At 42.3% G+C, this 15,062-nt stretch overlaps 5 protein-coding genes across 8 annotated transcripts; 3 read left to right on the top strand and 2 right to left on the bottom strand.

The window, feature by feature from the left end:
- Window positions 1–17: 17 nt before the first annotated feature.
- LOC111602641 (ubiquitin thioesterase trabid) lies at window positions 18–4,596 on the bottom strand. 4 transcript variants are annotated; one of them, XM_023319803.2, is made up of 9 exons: window positions 4,270–4,596; window positions 3,151–3,396; window positions 2,481–3,081; window positions 2,198–2,420; window positions 1,399–2,125; window positions 1,089–1,333; window positions 694–905; window positions 483–631; window positions 18–399 (listed from the first exon to the last, which is right to left on the bottom strand). In XM_023319803.2, exons 2-9 carry the CDS (start codon window positions 3,276–3,278, stop codon window positions 321–323), a joined length of 2,364 nt encoding a protein of 787 aa, XP_023175571.2. In that variant the 5' UTR covers window positions 3,279–3,396; window positions 4,270–4,596; the 3' UTR covers window positions 18–320. The 4 variants fall into 4 exon arrangements, with proteins under 4 accessions (XP_023175571.2, XP_023175573.2, XP_023175572.2 ...); XM_023319805.2 differs by lacking the exon at window positions 4,270–4,596 and adding an exon at window positions 4,138–4,252; XM_023319804.2 differs by lacking the exon at window positions 4,270–4,596 and adding an exon at window positions 3,459–3,580.
- A 45-nt stretch (window positions 4,597–4,641) lies between these two features.
- On the top strand, window positions 4,642–7,849 carry LOC111602620 (protein dalmatian). Its single transcript, XM_023319782.2, has 5 exons — window positions 4,642–5,089; window positions 5,154–5,288; window positions 5,341–5,505; window positions 5,558–7,161; window positions 7,423–7,849. The coding sequence occupies exons 1-5, from the start codon at window positions 4,768–4,770 to the stop codon at window positions 7,684–7,686; spliced, it is 2,490 nt and encodes an 829-aa protein (XP_023175550.2). The 5' UTR covers window positions 4,642–4,767; the 3' UTR covers window positions 7,687–7,849.
- A 104-nt stretch (window positions 7,850–7,953) lies between these two features.
- On the top strand, window positions 7,954–10,881 carry LOC111602619 (protein VAC14 homolog). Its single transcript, XM_023319781.2, has 9 exons — window positions 7,954–8,203; window positions 8,273–8,423; window positions 8,587–8,817; window positions 8,879–9,344; window positions 9,400–9,726; window positions 9,791–9,899; window positions 9,965–10,261; window positions 10,317–10,559; window positions 10,618–10,881. The coding sequence occupies exons 1-9, from the start codon at window positions 8,106–8,108 to the stop codon at window positions 10,757–10,759; spliced, it is 2,064 nt and encodes a 687-aa protein (XP_023175549.1). The 5' UTR covers window positions 7,954–8,105; the 3' UTR covers window positions 10,760–10,881.
- Window positions 10,882–10,939: 58 nt separating this feature from the next.
- LOC111602652 (pre-mRNA-splicing factor RBM22) lies at window positions 10,940–12,454 on the bottom strand. Its single transcript, XM_023319825.2, has one exon. It carries the CDS (start codon window positions 12,304–12,306, stop codon window positions 11,020–11,022), a length of 1,287 nt encoding a protein of 428 aa, XP_023175593.1. The 5' UTR covers window positions 12,307–12,454; the 3' UTR covers window positions 10,940–11,019.
- Window positions 12,455–12,656: 202 nt separating this feature from the next.
- On the top strand, window positions 12,657–14,738 carry LOC111602651 (ATP-dependent RNA helicase abstrakt). Its single transcript, XM_023319824.2, has one exon. It carries the CDS (start codon window positions 12,798–12,800, stop codon window positions 14,655–14,657), a length of 1,860 nt encoding a protein of 619 aa, XP_023175592.1. The 5' UTR covers window positions 12,657–12,797; the 3' UTR covers window positions 14,658–14,738.
- The last annotated feature ends 324 nt before the right edge of the window (window positions 14,739–15,062 follow it).

The following is a 15,062-nucleotide window of genomic DNA, read 5'->3' as shown; positions in this document are numbered from 1 at the left end:
TTGCTGCTTAACCCTTACTTTGCCTGAAACTACAACTTAATAACTGTTATGCATATATTTATATAGATATACACTCATACATTTATATATATATACTATATATATCTCTCTATTTAGATTCCATTTGCTAATTGCATGTGTATAGGATCAATCGAGTACAACTGTTGCCTGCTACCAAATTAAAATATATATATAAATTACTTTTGTTTCTTTGTTTTTTTTTTCACTGTATATGTTTAGGCTTTCATAACCAATCCATTTCCAATCCATTAATCAAGCGGGAAATTTCAGTTACAGAAGACCTTTGACCTTTGTCGCCGCTATTCCTCATCCGAATCCCCATCGCTCGAATAGTGGCTAATCTGCGGCCTACGCACAAAGGGTGCAGTTATCACTTGTCTACAAGTTAAATCAATAAATCAAACTATTTAAATGTATAATTTAGATATAAATAATATATCTATGAATTTTATTGGACTTACGCAATGCGTCTATAATGATTCAGCCATTCCTCCAGCATTTGTGCCACCAGCAGCGGTCGCTTGGATAGCTTTTGCTGTGCCACCAGCAGCCCTCCATCTGTGACACACACATCCAACCATTGACGCATCATTGTTTCCTCATTGCCCACCTGTAAGCGAACAACAGTGAAATCTCTAATTAAGATTTTATCTTCTGTTGATTAACACTCACTTCCGATTGTGTAAGAAAGTGTATGGGCAACAGCTTCAGTTCGCAGTCCATTAAGGGCAGATAAGTGACATCCTCGGCATCATCCCGCCGTCCATCGATACGAGAGAATGGCTCCATGGGCACCAGGGCGCTAAAGTGACCACGTGTATAGCCCAACGCAATGGGCGATTTTGTACAAAAGTTTTGTTCCCAGAATAAAGGTAGATAGACTCCTAGAAATAAACAAATATAAATGATTACAACAAAAAACAAAAGCACAATTATTTACAATCTGTGGCAGTTACAGACGCAGATACAGATATGGATATATGTCTTAATAAGCCAAAAATATTTTATATGCTCTTTGAAGGCCTTATTTAATTGGTTTGATTTATAGCTTCTCATGACAAACGCACCTTCAAATCGAGCATAGCCAATATCTTCGCCACGAAAGCTCTTCACGTATTTAACACCATAGACAATGATTGGACGTCTTAATATGTGGGCCAGGGCAAAAATGTGTAACTGCTCCAATGAAGAACCCGGTTGGCTGGCCAAAGAGAGTAGCGTGCTCCAATCCTCCTCCCATTGTGAATCCTCCAGCGTAAAGTGCAGCATTGATGCCTGCAGCATTTCATATTCTTTCCAGCGGGTAAAGAAACTATGGAATATAAATCAGACTATGAGGAAACTTACTTGGAGCTAACATTAGATAGGCACACTTACACATGTCCACACTGATGTAAAGTGTCAGCCAGGGCGCGCCGAAGTATGTTGTCGCGATCGAAGACTCCCCAGGTGGCCTGCATTGCTGAGTCGAGCAGACAATCCCCGGCACTGCGATTCCAAAGTACCAAAAGACGTGAGCTTAGCCTGGCGGTTATCTCCAGCGACCAATTAAGTGCCGGCGGCGGCATTTCCAACTGTTTCTGTGCATCGCGATCGAGAAGTTCATCGTAAAGCTGCTCCTGTATAGGAATGGGCAGCTCTTCAATCTCTGAGGGCAGCGCGAATGTAGCATGTTTCTGAACATAATGACAGGGCAGGCCGGATTTGCGTATGCGTAGCGTGTTGGAGAAATGGCGACGTATATCCGCTGCCAGATCGGGTGCCACATACGACGGCACACGTTTAATACCCGGCCCAGAGCCAGAGATCTGTGCCAACAGCATCGGCAGCATTTCCTCGCGATGGAAACGTATGGCTAGATGAATGAGCGTGTGACCCACATCGAAAGCCGAATTCCGATTCAAGGCGGCAATTTCATTGCTGGTCAACGAACGAGCTGGATTGCCACCGCACGAGAGATACGCCTCCACAGCACTGTAATTATTCTCCACAACGCCAAGACAGGCATTAAGCCACTGCCAGTCGACCTGGCGCCTTATCTGACGCTGACGACGCTCCTGGCGTTCTTGTAGCGTATCACAGTTGTTGATGGTTTCCGAGGAACCTGTTTAAAGGAAATAAAGATACATAATTATATAGATATGCACAGAAGGGTGGAAACTGAGCTACTACTCACCTAGTTGATAAATATGCTTCTTATTGACCGAATTGTTGACACTGACAGTGTCCGTGTTTATCTGCTGCTGTTGCTGTTCCTCGTGCTGATTTAGCTGCTTGTTGCTGCCGGAATTACTGGCACATGCATGCAAGTCGGACTGTGAGCCTGAGTTGCTCAATTCCCTCGTTTTGCCGCACATGGAGCACTTGAGACTCTTGGGCCAGTTCTCGTATGTGCACGACTGTTGTAAAAGATACATCAATTTGTAATATAAATGAATATACTAGTTAAAGCTGCTCACATTGCACGCCCATTTAGCCACATGGCATAGCTTCTGCTGCGCAGAAGAAATTTGGTGGTGGTGGTGCTGTTGCTGCTGTTGCTGTTGGTTTGTTAACTGTTGCTGCTGCTGCTGCGGTTGCTGTTGCTGGCTGTGAGATGTATTGGCTATATTATTGAGATGCGTTGAATTGCTGCAGATTTGCTGCTGTTCCAAGCTGGGACTGGCATTACGTCGATTTAAATTGGAAGCAACAGCGCCAATTAACTGCCTACTGCCATGTTCCGTGGCATTGAGATCCGTATCGGAGCCGCTAATGCGTAAAGCTTGCAGCGCTTCGCCGGCCTCATTGGTCTCTTTATCTGCAGCTCCTCGTTTCGTGCAGCATTGCACACAGCGTAGGCTGCGTGGCCAGTTTAGATAGGTGCACACTTTGCAGGCCCATTTCTCGCTATCAGCTACGTTGCTGTGCCGCGTCTGCTGAGGCTGGGACTGGGACTGGGATTGTGGATGCTGCTGTGATGGGCATGCAAAGCATGTGGATGTGGGCTCGACTGGCAGACCAGCTGCCGCCTCTTCTGCATTGTTGTAGTTGTCGTGTATTGTCTGCGCTGGACTGAGACTGTTTCAACGGATGAAAATTTGTGTATTTACCAATGGCTTACGTTTTCTTAAATATCATATGCTTTACCGAAAAATATCCTCGTTCAGCAACGGTTTGGATGCCTGGCACATTGTGCATTTTAGTGATGATGGATAATTCTCATAGGTGCATATTTCACATTTCCATTTCTGCGCCTTGTCGCTGGTATCGCACATCTTTTGCGGCGACAAAGACAAACAAATTGGCTTTAAGCTCTGGCTCTCGACGTGTTACGGACTTCCACTTTTCCACCACTTCTTCACTTTCGACAAAACTTTCGACTTGGACGGCCAACTGTTTCGTAAATTAAACGTTAAAATTATATATATAATAAACAAATTTATGTATGTCAGTACACAATATACTTTAATTGCGCTTACAAAGCGACCTTGAACACCCAATCCCCAACCCCCAAGCCTAGTAAGATATAAGACTAGATATTAACAATTCGCTCGATGATTTGATTTCTTTTTGTAGGGTAATTATATTTTTTGTTCAATTGTGTCAAATATTGTAAGAGACAGCTTTACATGAGAATATAAACGACGAAAATAAATATAGAATTTTTTTCTATTTTTCTATCTATTTGAATCTTTATTTTCAATTTAACAAAATATATTTTTAATTTAAAGACATCATTCGTTTTTCTATCTTCTTTAATCTTAACGTAAAGGTCTGAAGTTTTTAGATATGTCCTTTTTTGGTACAACTTACAAATCAGAGAGCTTTAAGTTTTTCATATAAAACATCTTTTTGTTATTCAAATTAAGCAATCCAATAAACTTTTAGTATGCATCTGTTTAAGTCATATTAAGTAGAGAAAAGGGTATTCAATCTTCGAATTTTTTTTTTCTCTTTCTTCACTCTCGTCACAGGCAGCCTTCATTTAGCTGGGCTGCCTGCGATTGTTTGCAGCGTGCAATGAGGGGCAAGGGTAGGGGGCAGGGGATGAGTTTGGGTGTATGTTATTCGATGTAAATAGTTTCGCGCGAGTTTTTTCTGTTCTATATTCTTCTTCTGTCGTATTGATGGTACCTGGCGCAAATAATACAAGGCCAATTCAGGGGGTACGACGCGATTTTTGTATATATATTTATATATACATATGTATAACAAAATAGACAATAAGCGAGCAAAATTGATGTCAGCCACGAACAGCGCTCATACCGTGTGAATATTGGCTCAAAAATGGCAGCCAAGAAAAAAACAATTACAATTACAAAACAAAGACGAGAAAACTTTCACTCGTTGGGGCTTTTTTAGTTTTTTTGATTGGAACAAAACAACAAATTTGGTTGGACTTGCCCTTGCTGGACTGTGGCTGAACGCACAGTCTGCTTATTTGCGAGCACACAAACACAGCACAATTTGGAAATTTGGAATTTTAATTAAACCTCGTAGCGTAGCTGTTGTGTTACATATTAATTAAACGTCGAAATTTTTTTTCTTTTTTGTATTTATCGTCACATCATCTATCAGCTGCTGCATACGAAACTTATCAATATATATCGATAACATTAGCATCGATTAACGAGAAGCTGCAGCCCTGTGGCAGCTGCAGCCCTGTGTAGTAAAATGCTTACAAAAGTGGCGGTAATATATTTTGCGCTGAGTGAATATGTAAAATTATTTTAATTCAATAAATTAAAACTGCTCTCATTAAAAATGGTTAAATCAATTAAAATAAAACTACGCAGAGTGTGTGCTGCAAATATAAGAAACATTTCAACAAATACCCGGAGCATTTCAACAAAGTTAAACAACAAAGTTATCTTGGAAACAACAAACACATCTAATTATAAAGTTGTAAAATTTGCTAAATCAATTCCTGTACGCAATTGCATTGTGCGACTTAAACGATTTAAACATCAAACGAAGGATGTCCCGAAGTACGATATAAGTAAGACGCTAGCAACTGCGCAATTAAAAGACGCGATCAGGGAACACCGGGATGATGCGCAAGAAAGCAGTTGTGAACTGCACTCAGGTAAGAAACTAAGTAAATGTACAATATTCATATAATTACGTTAATTTTGATAATACCACAACAGGTGGTTTCCAGAATATCGGAAATAATGAAGAAAATGTTGATATATCAAATGTCCAAATATCACCTGCGAAAAAGCAAAATCTAGACAGGCAACAAGCGACGACTTCCAGCCACTTTCTTTCCGCATGTCACTCAGGTAAACAATTAACTAAAACTCCTTATTTATCTAATTAGTCAAAACATGTTAGATTTCACAATGAAACCTTGTCGCGTACGCGTGCTTCGCTGTTCGATTATCCGGGATATTGCCGAGAAGCAGTCCGAGATCGAGGACACACCTCCTGCCCAACTCACCGATCTTCATAAGAACCATTTGGTCGACAAGTCCGCAAGGAATTCCATTGAACACGAAGGTAAGCAATTAAAGAAATCTACAATGTTTAACTAACTACTTAAAAATTTAAGAACGTGTCGCCATAACACCATGTGGAGAGAGGATCTTGGATACCTCGAATATCCAGGAAACATGCAAGGATAAACAGGAGAACTGTGTTATTCCACAGAGTGTAAAGCGCTTTTTTCATCGCGATCAGCCTCCAGCTAGAACACGTTCCTCTATTACGCGCCATGTTTATGAGTTTCTCTCCCAATCTGAAATCAAAGACAATGAAAAGCCCGACCCGGCGGCGGATATAATAAAAAATATGATCGCAACTGGTCGAGCATGTGCGATGATTCGTTCAAAGACGGGCAAAACAAGAGCACGTGCTGTCCGTAAAAAAGTGCGTCCAATAGGCAAACGAAAACAGTGCTCCACGAGGAACACGGTTGAAAAGCAGCCAATCATTGTCCAGGAGGCGGAACAACGACACCTCTCACCCATCTGCGAGCAGCAAACTGATTTAAGTAAAGATAATGATGACAATGCGTCGGTACACGTAGAGGTGCCCGTCCAAATGCCACAAATAGCTGCAATGGCTAATAAAACAATAGCAGAAGGTGCGTACAGTCCATTGGCGCGCTCTCTTATGATCAATCAAACCAAGGAGCAGCAATCCATGGAAAGGCGCCTAGAGCTGCTGCATATGGCCAAGAGATTTATTAGCACTCCGTTGAATCGGAAGAGTAACACAACTTTGGATGCTAATACAACGATATTTTCACCAGTGTTAAAGAATTCAGCCAAAGGACAATTGGCTCCGGCAGCTACTGTGGCTACTCGCAGTGACACCAAGTCTCCTTGGCGTGTGCAGGGTGAGACATCTTTGCCTAATACCTTTGCGTTCGGTCTTAACACATCCCAGTTGCCTTCCTACTCAAGTGACTTTATACGCCATCGTCATGTCTATTTACCCGATGAGCCCGTTTGCTCATTCTCCGGTTCTATTGAGCAAAACACTAGCTCCTTTGGCAATGATTCGAATGGCGAAAATGTTCCACCAGCGGTAGTGGTAACTAAAGCATCCAGTGACGCGCAGTCGGTGAAGACAATCAAGCCAATTAACGATCAAGGGAATGAAAATGTAGAGAATCTTGTGCAATTACCAAATCCGCGAAAAACGTTGCAGCATCGTAGTCCTCTGAAGGACATCAATATCTTGGAAGTAGTTGTACTGCCACCGTGGAAGAAAAATGGGCAATTTAGCAAGACGCCCACAAGAGAGCTCGTGCATCAATTTCAGGAGCAGGAACTTAACAGTAACAGTCCAAGGTATCTGAGCACAAATAACAAGCAGCCGCAACAGCAGCAGCAGCCTTGCAATCTGTTTGGATTCGAGGATTTTCTTAGCGAGGAGGACGAAGAACAACTCAGTGTCCATGAGCCCAGCCAACATGTGACGCTACACGAAAGGCTGCACCGCCTAAAGAAGCTGCGACCTGCACAGCAGGAACTGCCGCAGGTATCGCAAGTACCTATTCGGCATGCCCACGACGCTCTTAAAGCGCGAGAACCTCGGCAGCATAACATCAAGGAAATGTTCTGTTCGACAATGATAGACAAGCCAGCGATGAACGAATCGGTAGCGTTATTTAGCGATTTCGAACCAGAGACAACCTTCGATGAAAAGGTGAGCATTAACATAGTCCCTAATCCGTTTTGCGCTTAACAATCACAGGACGTGTTTTAGAGTTAAACATCTTTGTTTATTGTGATTGCGCTATATTAAATCAAATTGAAATGGTTATTTATTTTGATTGAGCCAACAGGGCCGCAAAGACTTAAGCTCATCTTTAAGCGGTAGTAAGTAGCTCGCACAATATAAAATTAATTGTTTAAAAAGGGTATATGATAAGAAAACCGCTAATCAGATCTATTTGAAACTCTGCAGAAACCACGTCGCACCTACATATCAGAGAAACCGAAACGGAAGCGGAAGCAGCGTGTGCATGTTCTCTTCATGGACACAGATTCGTCGGAGAATGAAGACGATCACGGTTCAAAAAACAATAGTGACCAATCGCCGAAACAGGCAGTGCATCCGCATAAGCGAACGCGTAGGGATGCGGAACATGATGCCAAATTGAAGCAGTTCATTACGAGCTTCAATCAAGAGTGTGAAGAGGTGGAAAATTTTCCACTGATCATCGAATAGATGGGATTTAAACGCAGGCGTTAATTCATTTGTTGTCTCTTAACATATTTTTTTATATACTCCAGTGCACATAAACATTAACTTTAATTGATTATGCATTTCAAATTTGTTTCACTAAGCTTAGAAATGTAGTTTAAATATATGATATAAGTGGATTGGATGCGTAGTAGAATGGCAATACATATTTATTTGGCTTTCAGTTAATAAATTATTTACAAGTGTGAACAAATTATGAAAATGTATTACTCTTACAGTACTACATTTATAAATTGTATATAATTGTTTTATTAAGTGGCAGCTTTACCAGTCAGCTGTGCTTGACATAGTGGCAACACTATCCGAGCAGCTGTGTATGACAGGGGCAACACCGCGGTACAAGCCAACAAGCTTTTATTATTTTTAAAATCCAAAATACAACAATGGAGCCACCGTATGCACCTTTAAGTGAGTCCTGTGCCAAAGCATTGGGCGATAAAGTCTACGACAAGCGAAAGGTAGCCTCACAGGAGATTGAAAAGTACATAATGCAAAAAAAACGCCCACTTTACAGCTGCAACGGACTTACTAATAATTTATTATCCTACAGAATGGTCATTGAGTTTAATAATAAGAATAATGCAACACAAATACGAAAGCTGATCGAGGTGCTCTCCAACGACTATGCCACGTCACGTGATGCCAATCGGCGCAAAGGAGCGCTCATTGGGTTGGCTGCCACGGGCTTGGGGTTGGGAAAGGTAACAATTTAATAACTATTAGTCATGGGTATACCGTAATATATATGATGACGAATTTCTTGTATTATTTGTAACCGGAGGTAGATAGATAGCATTACAACAGGCTCTTCTTTATAAAGAATGTATGACATCGACTCTATCTCAATCGTTATCTTTTTCCAAGGATTCGGATAAATACGTGAACGAGCTTGTGACGCCCATTATGAACTGTTTGTCCGATCCTGACTTGCGTGTACGTTACTTTGCTTGTGAGTCCCTATACAATGTGGTTAAAGTAGCCCGTGCAGCCATTATACCCTACTTCCCAGAGCTATTCGCTGCTTTATCGCGTTTGGTCACCGACTCCGATCAAATGGTGAAGGATGGCAGCGAGTTGCTGGATCGCTTGCTAAAGGTTTTGGTTTTAACCATTATATTATAAAATTACAAATAGATTTATTGATGTATTTCCTTAGGACATTGTTACTGAATCGTATGAGACCTTCAATCTAGAGGCCTTTATTCCCCTGCTTAGGGAGCGCATGTATGTGAACAATCCCTTTGCACGTCAATATGTTATTTCGTGGATCTCAATTCTAAATGCTGTACCCGATATTAATATGGTTAATTATTTGACCGAAATACTGGATGGTCTCTTTGTGATGCTAGAGGATAATACGCCGGAAATTCAGCGCATGTGCGAGAATACGATTAGTCAGTTCTTAAAGTCTATACGCAATGATTCTTCCTCAGTACGCATGGAGGAGACTATCAACACGTTGATTACACACGCACAATCGCTCAATGAACTAATCAAATCCATTGCTATTTCATGGATTAGAGAATTTGTTCAAATATTTGGACCTAATGTGTTGCCTTATGCGAGTGGCATATTTACGGCCATTTTGCCATGCCTTGAGTACAATGTGGAGTCCAAGCGCAGTGAGTACAATCAAGCAGAGATCATTAATCAGTATATTAAAGTATTTTATTTTAGGCATAAAGGAGTGCGCTGTCTCTGTGAACAACTCAATGATGCAGCTGGTCTCTTCAAAGGAGTTGAAAACTCAGAATGTGGCCAACATTGATTTACGTTCGATTATGGAGGTGCTCTCGCAATATCTCGCGCACAACTCAATGCATACAAAAATTGCAGTGCTCAAATGGATTCATCATCTCTTTTTAAATTTTCCCAATGAAATGGCGCTGCACGACAGCAATTTGAACAACAATCTGTTGGCCACACTGTCGGACAACTCGGATGAGGTGGTACTGCAAAGCTTATGTGTGCTGGCCGAGATTATCAATTCTCAGGATACAAGGGGTGGGTCACGTGGTATTTCAGTTATTCAACAATACATTATTAATTTGTTTGTGTAATTCTTCAGAACTAGATGATTTCAATAAGCCACATTATCGCAAATTTTTGCTGAGCTTGTTGAATCTGTTCAGCGAAGACAAACTGATATTGGAAAACCGAGCTAGTCTTATTATAAGGTATATTCGTGAATATTTAAAAATATTTTCTTAGCTTTTATGCTTAATTGATCAATTCTTTTTAGAAACCTTTGTGTTCTTCTGAATGCTGAGTACGTTTATCGCACCTTTGCCGAGATCATAGCTGAGGAAGTGCCCAATTTAAAGTTTGCTTCTACGCTTGTGCGACTGTTAAACAATATATTGTTGACCTCAACCGAACTGTTTGAGTTGCGCACTAGCTTGCGCGAGATATCGGATGAGAAATCAGCGGATCTGTTTCAATGCCTTTACAAAAGCTGGGTCTGCTGCCCAGTGTCCACCCTGTCCCTTTGTTTAATAGCTCAGTGCTATCAGCATGTCTCTGAGCTGGTCATTCTATTGTAAGTACCAAGTTCTTACTTTCCTCTATATCCTATGTAACGCATTCTTCTTTAGCGCGGATGTTGAAATCACGCTGGAACTGCTCTGCGAATTGGATAAGCTAGTGCAGCTTATTGAATCTCCAATATTTGCTGCACTGCGCTTAACGCTTGTGTCCAAATCGAATAATTGTGCAGATGCGCAGTATCTGGCACATGCCCTCTTTGGCATACTTATGTTGCTGCCGCAAACTTTGGCCTTTGAAACGCTCCGCAATCGCCTGCAATGTGTGCCCACCTATTGGGCTCGAGAGCCCATGTGAGATACCCTTAATTTATTTGCTATGTAAACATATATAAATGTTTTTTTTTTACAGCGACGAGCGTAACTCCTTGGAGTATAAGAGCGGCATCGACTTTGTATCACTTCGCGTCCATTTCATCGAACGGCAAAAGTCTCAGCGGGCTCAGCGTCTAATACAACGGAAACGTTCGGTAATTACGCCGGATTGTAACTAATTTGATATATAAAGAAGTATTTTATAAGTTAACAATAGGCATAAAGCGTAATTTTTATCCAAATATAAATGTATGTCCTGTTCGAAAAAAAAGCGCCGATGCTAGTTTCTGTAAAGGAAAAAATATTTGTTGTTTGTTAAGGATAGTTGACTCAGAACTGAATTCAAAGCTAGATTACACTTTTTTGTTAAAGATGTCCTTTTATTTGTGTTTTTATATAAGTAGCAAGAGCTATATGTTATAGTGGTAAAAAATGTATATTATTTTTTTATGGCGCCCATGCGACTAGCATCCTGACTGGGGTAAGGCATCTGTCCAGGCGGCGGTGGAATCGAATCGAGATTCACACCAGAGGTACTTGTGGATGTGGTACTTAAGACCGAGGCTGCGCCACTACTAGTGCTGCTGGCCAGTCCACTGTAGGGCGCCGCAAAAGTGGGCTGGGAGTACATCTGGTAGGCGGAAGCTGGAACCAGATTAGAGGGCAACTGATGGAGTTTCATGCCAGCGGGCATGACGTTGATTTGCTCCTGCCGCAAATTAAAGTAGTCGTTTGGCTTAGCACTCGGTGGTGGTACACCGGCAACATCGAAACGTCGATCTGTCTTGGCGGCGGTGCCCTGTTTTGCCTGAGAGTGTGCCCACTTTATGCTCACCTTCCGACCCTGAATTACCAGTTTGTTGAAGGTGCGCTCGGCAGCTAATTCAGCGGCGCTCCGCTTGGTGTATTGGACAAAAGAGCACTGCTGACGTGGCACCAGGGCAATGGAACGTATTTCGCCGTACTGATAGAATTGATCACGTATTTCCGGTTCGGTGATTTCTTCAGGTAAATTTCCGACATACAGTGTTGTTATATTCCGGTCCTCCGGCGGCTCCAGTGTGGGCAATGAGGCGGCACGCTTCATTATCTTTTCGGCAACAGGATCGTTGCGACCGTAGTAGCGGTCTTTGATGTTCTGCTCGCACAGCGGATCATCAGGCTCGTTAGGTTTGTCATGCCGATAGGGACACTCCTCGCCTCGTTTGCACTCGCCCTTCACCCAGAAAGAACAGATGTGCGGCCTATTCCTTTTATAATATGGCGCTGTGCGTGCCAATTTGGATAACATTTCGTTTGCCGCCAGTGAGCGACCCACAGTGCCAGCTGCTTCAGTGCCATCCCCGTCCTGGAGCTGGGCATCAATGTTCTGTATGTAGTACTCCTTGTTGACATCACTCTGTGGCATATTGTCTGCCACTTTGAGTGCAGCATCGCGCACTTGGATGGGCAGACCGTACTCCAAATCGAGTAAGCATGTCTGACACACGTTTTTCAACCGGGCACACGTCTGGCAGACTTCCGTTTTCTTAAAGCGCATTCGTGCACCGGGGCACCAACGGAATATGGTAAAAGGACGCGTGCAGATTTTGCATTCCTTTCCAAAACGCTCCTTGATCATGCGCACGTACGGATTATCGCCCAGGCACGTCTGGCAGAGTATTGGAAACTCGGCGTCCTCCCAATTCTGCCGGTTATATGTGTTTGTTGTCTTTGACATAGACATGACAACGACCAGTTAATTTTGCTATTTTATTTTAAAAAAAAAGTACAATGCACAGTTTTCGAATGGTTGTAATAAGTTTAGTTGGACAACTATGCAATATATTATTTGTCCGATAATTTCATACAAAATTTTCAATGCTAAGTTGATAATATATCGGAATAGCAAAAGTGGCAGCACTCATTCACGGTTGACTTGGGCATTTAATTTTGGAACAGTGTAGCTTAAATAAATATTGAACTTTAAATGGTTTGGGTAATCAAATAAATAAATCTATTATAATTCGATTTGGCATAAAAATGTTAAGTTGGATTCATACTGACCAATCTGGCAATGCAGAAATTTAAAAAATTGTTTTCGGTGTTGCCAGACAGTCTAATTTTAAGATTTCGGTTTTATGAATTTGCTGCCATATGGCAGCACCGTGTTACCGAAAACGTTTGGTTGCAATCGAAAATATAAACAATACTAAGAATTCATGCAATTAAATAAACATGGGCCCACCTATCAAGCGCTATAGACGTAACTCAAAATCATCAGATGAAGAAGAAAAGGAGGACAATTATGTGCCCTACATACCAGTTAAAGAGCGGAAGAAGCAACATTTGATGAAGCTGGGCCGCATTGTTCAGCTGGCAACGGAGACAACGCAGCCAAAATCTTCTAGTGAAAATGAAAACGAAGATGACACACAAGGCGCCCAGGATGCAGAGACTTGGGGCCGCAAATACAACATCAGCTTGCTGGATCAGCATACAGAGCTTAAGAAAATTGCTGAGGCAAAAAAGTTGAGCGCCGTAGAAAAACAGCTTCGCGAGGAGGAAAAGATCATGGAGAGCATTGCGCAGCAGAAGGCACTGATGGGTGTTGCAGAGTTGGCTAAGGGTATCCAGTATGAGGAACCAATTAAGACCTCATGGCGACCGCCACGCTTCATAGAAGCTATGCCGGAATCTGAGCGGCAGGCAATACGCAAGCAGCTGAGAATCTTGGTCGAAGGCGAAAATGTTAGTCCACCCATTCGCAGTTTTCGCGAGATGAAATTTCACAAGGCCATTCTGAATGGACTAGCCGCTAAGGGGATAAAGAAGCCAACACCCATTCAAATACAGGGTCTGCCAACGGTACTTGCTGGTCGCGATTTGATTGGCATTGCCTTTACAGGTTCCGGCAAAACATTGGTATTTGTGTTGCCCATTGTAATGTTTGCACTAGAACAGGAATTCCGTCTGCCGTTCGAACGAAACGAGGGTCCGTATGGCCTCATCATATGTCCGTCCCGTGAGCTGGCCAAGCAGACCCATGAAATCATTCAGCACTACAGTAAGCATCTGCAGATGTGCGGCATGCCCGAGATTCGCTCCTGCTTGGCTATGGGCGGTCTGCCTGTAAGCGAAGCGCTAGATGTGATATCCCGTGGAGTGCACATTGTGGTTGCCACTCCTGGACGACTCATGGACATGCTGGACAAGAAGATATTAACGTTGGACATGTGCCGGTATCTTTGCATGGACGAGGCGGATCGCATGATTGACATGGGCTTCGAGGAGGATGTGCGCACCATATTCTCTTTCTTCAAGGGTCAGCGACAGACGCTGCTCTTCTCTGCCACAATGCCCAAGAAGATTCAGAACTTTGCTCGTTCCGCGCTTGTCAAACCGGTGACTATTAATGTGGGACGTGCCGGTGCCGCCTCCATGAATGTTACCCAGGAAGTGGAGTATGTGAAGCAGGAGGCCAAGGTGGTCTACCTGCTGGACTGCCTGCAAAAGACCGCACCTCCAGTACTTATTTTTGCCGAAAAGAAACAAGACGTGGACACTATACACGAATATCTACTGCTCAAGGGCGTCGAGGCTGTGGCCATACACGGTGGCAAGGATCAGGAGGAGCGTTCACGTGCGGTCGATGCATACCGTGTGGGTAAAAAGGATGTCCTTGTTGCCACCGACGTGGCCTCCAAAGGTCTAGATTTTCCCAATGTACAGCATGTGATTAATTACGATATGCCTGACGATATTGAGAACTATGTGCATCGCATTGGACGAACGGGTCGTTCGAATACCAAGGGATTGGCCACAACACTGATAAACAAGATAACAGAGCAATCTGTTCTACTAGATTTAAAACACCTTCTCATCGAAGCTAAGCAGGAGGTACCCGACTTTCTTGACGAACTGGCGCCCGAGGCGGAGCATCAGCATTTGGATCTGGGCGACTCACATGGCTGCAGCTACTGCGGTGGTCTCGGCCATCGTATTACTGAATGCCCCAAATTGGAGGCGGTGCAAAGCAAACAAGCCTCTAATATTGGCAGACGCGATTATTTGTCCAACACGGCTGCCGATTACTAAATACAGTCCATATATAACACAAAAATATAAAAAATATAATCTAAATGGTATGGTAAGAAAGAAAGGGGGGAAAGAAAAAATTTAGAAAATAAAAAAAATTTACACTATCTTACAAAATATACAACAAACTTAAGAGCTAATTGTGTACTGATCTAAAAAGTAATACAAATCATATTAATATATTTATGATTTTTAATATTGTTTGAATGTTTAAAGAGATAATATTGTAGTATCAACAAATGAACTAAGCATTTAAGATATTTACACTACTTAAGAAAATATGAAAAATGATCTAGAAGTAAAAACAATTCTAAAATGTATCATCTGTTATAAAGTGTAACCAAGCTTACTTGTACTTGGGTTCACAGAATTAAAAGCTGGGTATTCTCTGATTTATAGACTTGC

This window comes from Drosophila hydei, unplaced genomic scaffold (genome assembly GCF_003285905.1).
Source record: "Drosophila hydei strain 15085-1641.00,03,60 unplaced genomic scaffold, DhydRS2 tig00008144-arrow-arrow-pilon, whole genome shotgun sequence".
In the NCBI taxonomy this organism is placed as follows: Eukaryota; Metazoa; Arthropoda; class Insecta; order Diptera; family Drosophilidae; genus Drosophila; species Drosophila hydei.
Note: the sequence above shows the minus strand (reverse complement) of the source record. Positions and strands in the feature narration are given on the sequence as shown.

Bases quoted from the DNA above. Each gene is read 5' to 3' on its own strand.
- LOC111602641 (XM_023319803.2), bottom strand. From the start codon at position 3,278: ATGTGCGATACCAGCGACAAGGCGCAGAAATGGAAATGTGAAATATGC. The intron at 906-1,088 runs GTGCGTTTGTCA...GTTTATTTCTAG, and splicing joins TGGCTATGCTCGATTTGAAG to GAGTCTATCTACCTTTATTC. The intron at 400-482 runs GTAAGTCCAATA...TTTAACTTGTAG, and splicing joins AATCATTATAGACGCATTGC to ACAAGTGATAACTGCACCCT.
- LOC111602620 (XM_023319782.2), top strand. From the start codon at position 4,768: ATGGTTAAATCAATTAAAATAAAACTACGCAGAGTGTGTGCTGCAAAT. The intron at 5,289-5,340 runs GTAAACAATTAA...AAAACATGTTAG, and splicing joins TCTTTCCGCATGTCACTCAG to ATTTCACAATGAAACCTTGT. The intron at 7,162-7,422 runs GTGAGCATTAAC...GAAACTCTGCAG, and splicing joins AGACAACCTTCGATGAAAAG to AAACCACGTCGCACCTACAT.
- LOC111602619 (XM_023319781.2), top strand. From the start codon at position 8,106: ATGGAGCCACCGTATGCACCTTTAAGTGAGTCCTGTGCCAAAGCATTG. The intron at 8,424-8,586 runs GTAACAATTTAA...TCTTTTTCCAAG, and splicing joins CGGGCTTGGGGTTGGGAAAG to GATTCGGATAAATACGTGAA. The intron at 9,900-9,964 runs GTATATTCGTGA...AATTCTTTTTAG, and splicing joins CGAGCTAGTCTTATTATAAG to AAACCTTTGTGTTCTTCTGA.
- LOC111602652 (XM_023319825.2), bottom strand. From the start codon at position 12,306: ATGTCTATGTCAAAGACAACAAACACATATAACCGGCAGAATTGGGAG.
- LOC111602651 (XM_023319824.2), top strand. From the start codon at position 12,798: ATGGGCCCACCTATCAAGCGCTATAGACGTAACTCAAAATCATCAGAT.